Below are 12,063 nucleotides of genomic sequence, written 5' to 3'. Positions count from 1 at the left end.
ACACCCAAACTGACAGGAGTTTGTATGCCTCATTCAAGTCTGCTTTTCTTCCATCTTTTAGTACCCTGGAATTCACTCTATATGGCCAAACATCCTTGTATTTCATCTTTTATAACATTCATCCTTATGCTTAGGCATATAGGAAATTTTATGAAGAGATTAGCACTATAGGCATGCACAATTTCTGTACTAACCTTGATATTTCCTGCATCTCGTCTTATGACTCAATCTCTTTTTTTAACTCCAGTAATGTATTAGTAGAGGAAAACAAAATAAAATTTAACAAAAAAATGGATAAAAGAGGAAGCTAAAATACTGAGGAGCAGTTATAACAAATACAAAATACACAGTCAGAAATAGTAAGCGATATATTGGGATAAATTAATATATATTTAAAAAATTAATAGCCACAAACAGCACACAACAGGACACATTAACTTGTGTAAATAATTGGCTTACTACCTTTAGGAAACTAATCTATGAAAAGATGCATATAAGGTCATAGGAAAAGAACGCAAAATTCAGCTTTACTGCAGAAAAAGTAGATGGTAAATTCTCTGTTTTCTTTCCTTTTTTTACATGTTTTTGCACTCCACCTTGAGAGATTTTTTATAATATTACATTCAAAAATAATTAAGATCTCTGATTAAAATCAATCTGCTCTTTTCTCTTGTAGGTGGAAAAGAACTCTGTTCCATCAACATACACAGAAAATGACCAATCTATGTTAAAGTATCTTTATGATTGTGTCTTCTTTGTAGCCAGAAAACCTTTACATTCGCCATCTCTTAATGGTTTTCCACCAGTAAACAGTTGAGAAAGGGAATGTTGACTTTTCCTGTGATAACAAGACTGCAGAATATAAAACCGAGAAAGAAGAGGAGTTAAGTTAGAGGTCTGGACAATCTGAATGATTCCAGAGACCGTCGTACTCTAATCGTGCCTTTTTCTTTTTAAATCGACTTCAGGAATTCCAAACTATCTCAGCAGTTTCATTTTGGGCGTCTAGAAATGTGCAATGAAATAAAGAGTTATCCATATAATCAGCAAAACGAGCAAAGTTAGAGAAGAACGAAAAGAAAATCTAATGTCTAACGTTAATTTGCTAACTGTTGCTGTTAGCAAGGTGTCCTTTGTATGCACAGTATTCCAGACTGTTTTATCAAGATATGAATGAACATGCAGTAACTTACTTCCCACTGTCTATCAAGCCAATTCGTTTCCTCCATTCCATAATTTTCAGAATATTTAATGAGGTTCCCTCCTCCCCATAGCCCACATGCTAACACAGGCACACTTACTCCACCTTGGCAAAGTGGATAACTTTCTTGAACCATCTCTACATCTTATCATCTTTGATATTGGAATATTAATGAATGGTTGCAGTTCTCAGTGGGCTTTGAGTTTGTTGAATGTGTGAAACTCTTTTAGCTAGGTACCTTTGCAGTTACAACTGATGACGTTTTTTCCACTTGAAGTATGAATGGTGTAAAAGGGGAAGTGACTGCATTTTGAATTAGGTCGTAGGAATTCATTTTTTGCTGTGGTTTGACTAAAAACAACTTTGTCACTCTGTCATTGTACAATGTTGACAATATGGCATTTGAATTGATGACTGACTCAATGTTAGCATTCTTTCATGCTCCTTGGCTTTGTGCTTACTGTGATTTAAAACTCGTTAGCTGCCATTATTCTAATGGAAGCAACTTGTCAGTTTACCTATAATTAATTTACATGTTCAATGTTGTTTCCTGTATAGAATCATTTTTAAAAGTCCATTGATAATGAAATGAATGATGTACGTATCCAGTTTGTCTTTGTTTGAAAAATGACTTGGTCTCTTTAACATTTGGCTTTGCATCGTGCCAAAACAAACACCAAGTATTCGTACATACGTTCTTCATTCATTGATTCAGTCATATTTATGTACATTAATTGTACTTGGCAATGTTTGACAGAAAAGGCTTTGTATGAGGCCATGCCAATCATGCAATTTGATTGCAAGCACCTGACCATTATAATGGTACACAGAATGAACCCATCCTCACCAGATCATATTGATAGAAACACACAGGCTGGAGGGTATTTCAAAACCATAAAGATATTTTAGGATTAGGTTAATAGCTCAAGCTTTTCACCTTAATGCTGTCATGAAACCCATTGCTGTCTATGTGTTATCCAAGTCCTAAGTATCAAATCTCAATTTGACGTTACAGGTGGTATTTCACAGACATGTAACAGTAAAACAAAAGTGCCATTTAAACTACTTTGTTCATATGTTGCAGTACAGTTTTAAAAAGTCCCACATTATGACAGGTTATAACAGGATATTCTTGTTGATAGTATATTATGAATAAGAGTAGATATCATCACTACTGTGTATGTTCTGCTGACTCAGGGAATTCCAAGTTGAGTACAGTTTAAGAGCAATTGTTGGTGATTGGGCACTTTGTGTACAGTGTGCAGGAATTTTCCCAATAACTTTAACGAAAAGGTCTTGCACCCGTAATTACCATGCCTGTAATACAAGGCTTTTTATATTGTCAAATGCATTTTAAGTGGCATTGGTTTACTATATTTGGCCCTTAAGAATGTTGACTGAAATAAGACAAAATTGAACTTCCAAGAAAATGTCAACTTAAAGATTTCCACAAGATTATCCTGATGTTCTATTACTTCACCAGAAACTTAACTGGATCCATCGAGACAATTTATTATAAATTCAACCATATATCTGAAAACACACTGAAAACAAAAGTCTTAAGATTGAAGAGAAAACAAGTACAGATGTAATCTGTTGATCTGGAATGTTTGCAGTAGTTATAACTGCATTTTTATTGATAGGTACAAGTCTTTGACGTTTGCTATTTTAATCAGGGATCCTGAAGATTAACAATTCTGAAGTGAAACAACATTATTGGTTATCTTTATGATGTTCAATTAAATCAACATACCTTTTAATTAACCAAAGTTTTTCTAAATATTCTGGGAGGTTTTTTGGTCATTTATTTGTGGGAAGTGATCCTAAATTTGGATGTAAAACTGTTAATCATTACCTTTGTTTTTTATTACACTAGAAAAATGTACAAACCATATTGGAGATTTATTTTATACTCAGCATGCATTGTGCTTAGTGAAAAGTGATAAATGTTTAAAAAAGTTTGATATTAGAACGATCAGATAAAAGAAAAATATTGCGGATACTGGCGATCTGAAATACAAATTGCTGGAGAGACTCATCAGGTCTGGCAGTGTCAGTGGAGAGAAAAGCAGAGTTAATACTTTAAGTCAAATATAACTTCAGAATGAAGAGTCATGCTGAATTCAAAATTTAATTTTGTTTCTCTCTTCACTTGCTGCCAGACTTGCTGAGTTTCTCCAGCATTTTCTGTTCTAATATCAGAGCAGTAGTTGTGGACCCATACATCAGTGACTGATTATAAAAGGTATTTATTCAGATTTACTTTGCCTTCCCTCCTGTAATTATTGTATCTTGCTGTAAAGAGAGATTTATTCCTGTTCTAGTTGGTCTGAGCTCAAGCATTGGGCTTCCATGCTGTAGATTGTTTCCCTCAGTTTTTTGCTGCAATCTAAACAGCTAAACCTGAGTCCAGTTGCACAGTGCAGTTTCCTCCTCCTATGAGCTTCTCCCTTATATTTTCTTCTCAAGAGTCTCCCACATTCTTGCTCTGGGAATTATTGTTCCAAGCCTTTAGCCAGCTACTCAAAACTGTATTCAAGTTACATATTTTGATTGTCGTATAACATATCCTTACAGAATAATAATAAACTTAGAGTGTGAGGAATTATGTACATAAGTATAAATTTATTACCATAGTTTGCAAGAACTTCCCAGACTTTCCAAGCCTTTAAAGAGGCTATATTTAAACTTTTTTGTTGGTATTATCAATAGAAAATATTATACATTGTCCCACTAATGTAATTTTCCCAATAAGCCATTTCCATGATATTACTATGTAGAAAGTTTAATTCCGCTATCAGCAGCCACCTTAAACTGATGACATGCAGCCGAATACAATGACACATACAGGTGTATGGCATAAATCCTAAGGAGCAAGACTGAATCTGAATTTGTCCTTTTATATATTAATTGCTGAAATTTTGTAATTATTTAGTTAAATTCTAAATGAATTGCAGCCATTCCTTTCACAAAGATTGTGAAATGTTCTTTAAACAACAAAAAATTGGTCATGACATGATCTCGCACTGTCTGCAATGGCCTGTAGTTACAGAAAGACTTTGCCAATTTTTTAAGGAATTATAGAAATTACATTTGTGTTACAAAAAGTGATGACTTTATGGTTTTCTTGGAGGTGCTATTTAACTAAACTTAAATATGGATTTCTTCCTCTGTCCTCAGCTTCTCAGTATTAATCTGGATTACATTGCTCAAAATTAAGTTAACAAATCTATTACAGTGTTAAACAAAACTTGTAGATGCCTTCTGATTTAATTTGTGCACCTGTCACAATTTTGTTTCATTTTGTTTCAATACAGACTAATGGTTTAAAAATGTTGCATTGTTTAATAATTTATAATAAAGATGGTTACTGTTCTGCCAGTAACGAGACCTGTACTAAAAGATAGTCTGGAGTACGCAAAAATCTGAATATCAATGCAAACATCATAAACCTAGATGCTGGAAATATTCAGCAGGTCCAGCAACCTCCGTAGAGTGAAAACGTTCATCTTTCAGGACAGACCAAAATGTATATAATTGTGTACAGGATTGGGGAGCTCAACATCTATGTTGGCCAGTTCAAGACCTTGCTGAATTTCTTTACTCAATATGCCTGTGTTCTTTGTTAAGGTATAGTCCACACAAATGCACAGCATTAAAGAATACATTCTAGAGTTGGTTTCAATAAGTTTAAAAAAAACGACAATTGACGTCAGTTTAATTTCTTTGAGATCTTACAACCTTTCTTGCATTTTTAATGCCCTGTATTTGACAAGGTTATTTTAAATGTTGTAGAGCCATTGAATCAATTTGCCAGAATCTTAAACATAAAAGAAAACTAATATATTTCATGTCAGAATTGTCCTCTTACTATTAGATTTGCTGAATTGCTCGCCTTTATGAATGTAACGACTGAAGTATAAAATATGGTTTACATTTGCCATTGATGTTTATGATTATTCTATCAGTGCAAGTAGTATTTACTTAGATTTGATGTTAGGCTTGCCAGTATACTACTAAATATTAAACCTATGATCATATGATCTTTTATCACCAGAATAACCTTAGAACGGAAGAACAGAAAATAGACAACGAAGATCATAACATCCTTTTATTTGAGTAATGTGTTTCCAGGAAAAAAAATTGAAAATAATATTCAGTATTATCGTAACTATATATTGTTTTAAAATACTGGGTTTTTTTAAAAAAGGTTATTTTGGCTGTGTTTAGCAAAATATACAAATATTGCACCTGCTTGTTGATGGCTTCCTTTTTTTTGCTCCCAGATCAGTTTTATTTTCCCACAATAAACCCAAAAATCAATATTCGAACCAATATTTGAAAGATATCAGCACAATACAGATACCCAATGAAGTAACTCCATTTCTGTAAAACAGTTTTACTAAATTAATATAATAATGAATTACAATAAAGTATTTTATTATTACTTGGCTGAAGTTGTTTCCTTTGTAATGTACTTTAAACTTAAATCAGTTATCTATTTGATCACATAGTTTTCTCATTTATCCAACGTTACGATGAAAATAACTTCCATCTTTCTACAAAGAAAATTTCCATACAGAGTCCCAACAAAGTTCCTTAGTGCCCCTTTTTTTGAGTGTTTTTTTTTCCCCAGAATGGCATCTGATGATACCCATGCTGGATGCCATTTTGGGAAGAGGTAAGAGCATTAGCTAACAGGTTGGAAGCATTTAGAATAGGCATATTGTGACATAAATCAAGGTTTCATTTGATGAGACTGTCAATTTGAATTTGTGTTCCATTTAGTGACCTATTTGCATTACTATACATGTGACTGCAACTCCAATTGTCTATTCATTAACAGCACCTTGTCTTCACTGTTACTGCCACAATGCAAAAATGAAAGCCATCATAAAATCTAATCCAGATTTGCAAATCAAACTGTCATTTTGAATACAAATCACAGGTTATTTTCCTTAGTACATCTCTTCCAGATGTTTGTGTCTTAGTTCCTCGGTATCTCCAGCATAACTTGTAAAAAGTGGCTAATTGTCATTGGAGAGTTTGTAGGGGTTTTGCAAAGCAATCGTGAGCAACACTGCCCTGAGAGGAGTTGGCTTCAGACTCTCTATTAATGCATGGTTGGCTGGGTGATGGGCAACAAGTGCACTGGCCAACTGGCAATGGTGGAAACGTGAATGCTGCCTTTTTGAAATAGGGCAGTAAGTTTGTGCTCATCAAAACCATTGTAATTCCCCTATTTGAGGACTGCTTACTTAACTGTTCTGGAACCCTGCAAGCCATGCATGCTGACCCGTACTTACATGCACAGCTACAATGAAAAGCGTAGCAATGTGGTTTTGTGTGGCACAGCTGAGCTAACATGACATTGATCGGAGATCCACGGCAACACCCAGATGTTGAGTGTTCTCAACTCGTGTTGCAATAGCACATGAGACATTGACAATCAGATTAGATTAGATTAAATTAGATTACATTACAGTGTGGAAACAGGCCCTTCGGCCCAACAAGTCCACACCGACCCGCCGAAGCGCAACCCACCCATACCCCTACATTTACCCCTTACCTAACACTACGGGCAATTTAGCATGGCCAATTCACCTGACCTGCACATCTTTGGACTGTGGGAGGAAACCGGAGCACCCGGAGGAAGCCCACGCAGACACGGGGAGAATGTACAAACTCCACACAGTCGCTTGAGGCGGGAATTGAACCCCAGGTCTCTGGCGCTGTGAGGCAGCAGTGCTAACCACTGTGCCACCGTGCCACCCACAAAATCAGATCCTGTATTATGCCAAATTTTTTCTGAAAAAAAAATTGACTACAACAATAATGAGGGAAAAGTTAGGAGAAGAGAAAGCAAACCAGCTTTATAAACACAGTAAGTTTCTACAAATAGTCTTTTTAAAAAGTTATCAAAATATTAGTTTTATATAAAAAAAATAAACTGCAGAATTAGTAATGGAGAAAGAAGGGAAACCAAATGCACTATAGAGGATATAAGTAACATTTCAGAAGCAGCAATAAATCAGGAAATGGAGGATCTCTGGAAAATTGCAATCACCTGAAAAGTAGTACTGAATAAAATGTGGGTGCTGCAAGCTAACAAGTGCCCAGGTCCTAATGGACTTCATCCTCGGGTCTTAAAAGAAGTGGCAAGTGAGATAGTTAATGTACCGGTTTTAATTTTCCAAACTCCCTTGATTCGGGGACGGCCCCATTAGAAGAAAAAATCGTGAATGTACCACTTTTATTTAGAAAAGGGGAGGCACAGAGCAGGAAGCTACAAGGCAGTTAGCCTAACATATAATGAAAATGTTAGAAACTGTTATTAAGTAAGTTATAGCCAGGCACTTGACTAAGTTCAACATTAACAAAGTAGAATTTACATGGTTTTGAAAGAGAAGTAATGTTTGACCAATTTATTGGAGTTCTTTGAGAAAATAAGATATGCTATGGATAAACAGGAACCATTGGGTGTGCTGTATTTAGATTTCCAGAAGATAAGGTGCTAAATCAAAGGTTAGTGCAGAAAATAAAATCTCATGGTTTGGAAGCACCAGATTGTCAAGAAGGAGTGTTGGGACCTCAACTGTTTAAAGTTTATGTAAATAAATTAAAGGAAGGGAAGGAAGGTATGGTTGTCAAATTTGCTGGTGACACAAATACAGGTAGGGAAGCAATTTTTAAAGACAACATAAGGAGGTAGCAAAAAGATATAAATAGGTTAAGTGAGTAGGCACAGATTTAGGAAATTGTGAAATTGTTCATTTTGGAAGAAGAATGAAAACATATTACCTAAACGTTGAGCGATTGCAGAACTCGCAAATACAGAGGGATCTGGGAATCCTTTTGTATAAGTGATGCAACATTAGGATGCAGGTACAGCAATTAATTTGGAAATCTGATAGTTTGTTATTTATTGCAAGGGGAACTGAATACCAAAGGAGGGAAGTAATGCTTCAGTTATACTGAGCGCTGGTGGAAGTGTATCTGGTGTGCTTGCATGGTATTGATTTTGTTACTTATGCAAGGGAGCAAATGCATTCGAGGCAACTCAGAAGGGTTACCAGAATAATAGCTAGTGTGCTTCCAATTAAACCTGTTGGACTATAACCTGATGTTGTGTGATTTTTAACTTTGAACATCCTTGGGGTTACCTTTGACCAGAAACTCAACTGGACTCATCACAAGAGCAGGTCAAAGGCTTGGAATTCTATGGCAAGTAACTCACATCTTGACTCCCCGAAGCCTGTTCACCATCAAGGCACAAGTCAAGAGTGTGTTGGAATACTCCCCACTTGCCTGGATGTGTGAAGCTCCAAAGATACTCAAGAAGCTTGACACCATCTCGGACAAAGCAATCAATTTAACTGGCGTCACATCCACAAAGATCCACTCCTTGCAACACCAACACTCAGCAGCAGTGGTATATACTACCTACATGATGCACTGCAGAAATTCACCGAAGATCCTTAGGCAGCACCTTCCAAACCCACAATCACTTCTACCTAGATGGAAAAGGGCAGCATAGGAACATAAGCACCTGCAAGTTGCCCTCCAAACCACTTACAACCTTGACTTGGAAACATATCACTAGTCCTTCACAATTCCTAGATCAAAGTCCTGGCATTTCCTCCCTTAATACGTTATAAGTCAACCTACAGCACTATAGCAGTTCAAGAAGGCAGTTCACCACCACCTTCTGAAGGACAACTAGGACGGGCTTATAAATGCTAGGCAACCAGCGATGTCCATGAGTAAATAAAAAAGTGACTTTCTTCGGATCCAAGTTGTGGAAATGGGTATTGGGTCCTAGTTAACCCTACTTCTTCATGGGATACAACCCCCACCCCAGACAGACACACACACAGACAGACAAAGACCCATATGCACACATATATTTTGTGGGGTGAATTTTTTGGTACTTTCAGAGTTACATTGCACTTTGCTCAAAAACCACATACATTCATGTAGAACTCTGAGCTCAAAAACTGCATGAATTTATATAAAATTCTGTTATCTCACTTTTTAGATTGGAATCAATCTAAACATCAGGTCATAGACAGAGAACACAGGGGGCTAACAGCTTCAACATATTGTCTAGCTATCACCATTGTTAACAGCTAACCCAAGAATGCAACTTTAAAAAAAAGGGTTTTGTGATTTACACATGAAAGAAGTGAAATTATCACTGTATTCTAACAGATGAAAGGCTTAACAGACAATCAATTCTTCAATGTATAATTTCAGTTACATCACACTTCAAATTTTTGCTATAAATTCTGTGTTACGATTGAGCCCTCCACAATCACCTGATGAAGGAGCGTCACTCCGAAAGCTAGTGTGCTTCCAATTAAACCTGTTGGACTATAACCTGGTGTTGTGTGATTTTTAACTTTGTACACCCCAGTCCAACACGGCATCTCCCAAGGATGTTGATAGTGAAGTGTTCAATGATGGTATTACCATTAAATGTCAACAGGTGGTGGTTATATTGCCTCCTATTGGTGATGGTCATTGACTGGTATTTGTGTGGCATGAACATTACTTGACACTTATCAGCCCGAGTATGGATATTGTCCAGATTTTCTTGCATTTTAACATGAACTGCTTCAATGTATGACGTGTTGCAAATAGTGCTGAACATTGTGCATTCATAGGCAAAGGACCCCTCTTGTGATGGAGAGAAGGTAATTGATAAAGCAGTTGAAGATGTTTGGGCCCAGACACTACTCTGAGGAATGCCTGCAGAGACATCCTCGACCTGTGATGACTGACATCAAACAATCACAACTATCTTCCTGCCAGGTATTACTCCAACCAGCGGAAAGCTTTCCCCTGATACCTATGATTTTTGTTTTGAATCAGATTTGAGTGAATCAAATTTGCCAAAGACTGATATCTGTGATGCTGGGAACTACTGGAAGAGGCAGAGGTGAATCATCCACTTTGCACTTTTGGCTGAAGATTGTTTCAAATGCTTCAGGAATACCTTTTGCACTAATGTATTGCTTTTCCATCTTTGAGACTGAGGATATTTACGAAGCCACCTCCTCCTGTGAGTTGTTTAATTGTCCAACACCTTTCAGGACTAGTTGTGGCAGGATTGCAGAGCTTAGATTTGATTTGTTAGTTGTGGGATTGCTTAGATCTGTCTATCACTTGCTGCTTATGCTGTTTGGCAAGCATGTGGACCTGTTTGGTAGCTTCACCAAATTAATACCTCATTTTTAGGTACGCCTGGTACTGTTCCTGGTATGCTTTCCTGCTCTGTCCATTGAACCAAGGTTTTCCCCTGGCTTGATGATAATGGTTGCATGGGGATTTGCTATTTGGAAATGTCAACTTGGTGAAGCTACCATACAGCATAAGCAGCAAGTGATAGACAGATCTAAGTAATTTGTCAGGCCAGAGGTTACAGATTGTGGATGTAGGTTTGCTCGCTGAACTGGAAGGTGAAAAACGAACCCTCCAGCTCAGCAAGCAAACCTACATCCAGAATCTCAACCCGAGCTACAGATTTTCTCAAAACTCATTACAGATTGTGTTGGAGTACAATTCTGCTGCTGTTGATGGCCCACAGCATCTCATGGATGCTCAAGCTTGAGTTGCTAGATCTATTGAGCACAGTGTTGTTTCCACACAACACGATGGAGGGTATTCTCAATGTGAAGGTGAGGCTTTGTCTCCACAAGGACTGTACAGTGGTCACTCTTACTGATAATGTCATGGGCCAGCAGATTTAAAGGTGAGGTCAAGTATGTTTTTCCTTCTAGTTGGTTCCCTCACCACCTGCCATAGACCCAGTATAGCAGCTATGTCCCTTAGGACTTGACCAATTCAATCAGTAGTGCTGCTGCTGAGTTTCTCTTCGGGGTATATGTTGAAATCCCCCACCCAGAGTACATTCATCATCATTAGTGCTGCTTTCCTCTCTCATCTGGAATTGGCAAAATTGATAAAAAGTGCAATTTCATTGGGTCTATCTCTGACTCCTCCCTGCCATTCCTTGATATGTCTGTTTCCATTTGAAGCGATAGACTGGTCAGCAATATCTACTACAAATCCACCAACTCCCACAGTTACCTAGACTATACATTTTCACTGCTTCCTGTTAAAGTTCTATTCCATTCTCCCAGTTCCTCTGTCTCAGTTGCATTTACTCTGATGATGTCAACTTCCAACGGGGGACTTTAGAAATATCCACATTTTAACTCAACCAAAGATTTCTCACCATCACTGTTAACAGGGTCTTTAAAAATGCTTGATCCATTACCTGCACTCCCATCTCACCCCTTCTTCTCCTGCACAACAACAATAAGGCCTCCTTGGTCCTCACTTTCCACCCCACCAACCTCCACAACTAAAGGATTGTAAGTCATGATTTCTGCCACCTCCTACAGGATGCCACCACCAGATACATATTCCCCTCCTCTCTCTTGTCGGTATTTTGCAGAGTCTATTCCCTTATGAACATCCTAGTTCCATCCTCCATTTCCAACATCTCCCCAGATGCCCTTGGCACCTTCCCATTCAGTTGGACATGAGCCTTTTTACCTCCTCCCTCCTCACAAGCCACGGCCCCAGACACACCTTCCAGGTGAAGCAACAGTTTACTAGGACTTCACTCAATCAGTCCACTGTATTCACGGTTCACAAGGTAGATTCATCTACATTAAGGAGATGAAATGCAGACTGGGTAACTACTTTGTAGAATATCACGTTCTGTCTGTAGAAATGATCCCAGGCTTCCAGTTGCCTCCCCTTCAACACACAGCTGTATTCCCATGCCACAATTTCTATCTTCTGTCCTGCTCCAGCCTGCTATTGTGCTTCAGGGAAGCTCAACATAAGCT

The 12,063-nt window shown here is 37.6% G+C and overlaps 1 protein-coding gene across 2 annotated transcripts in view; it reads left to right on the top strand.

Moving 5' to 3' along the window:
* Positions 1-5,609, top strand: part of carnmt1 (carnosine N-methyltransferase 1) — a 49,398-nt gene extending 43,789 nt beyond the window's left edge. The window contains exon 8 of one of the 2 annotated variants that reach the window (XM_043712254.1): positions 677-5,609. In XM_043712254.1, coding sequence (XP_043568189.1) covers positions 677-817 — 141 coding nt within the window. In that variant the 3' untranslated portion in view covers positions 818-5,609. The remainder of the gene's footprint in view (positions 1-676) is intronic. The other variant, XM_043712264.1, reaches the window with a different exon arrangement.
* Positions 5,610-12,063: the final 6,454 nt, after the last annotated feature.

Source organism: Chiloscyllium plagiosum, chromosome 2 (genome assembly GCF_004010195.1).
Source record: "Chiloscyllium plagiosum isolate BGI_BamShark_2017 chromosome 2, ASM401019v2, whole genome shotgun sequence".
NCBI classification, from domain to species: domain Eukaryota; kingdom Metazoa; phylum Chordata; class Chondrichthyes; order Orectolobiformes; family Hemiscylliidae; genus Chiloscyllium; species Chiloscyllium plagiosum.
Note: the sequence above shows the minus strand (reverse complement) of the source record. Positions and strands in the feature narration are given on the sequence as shown.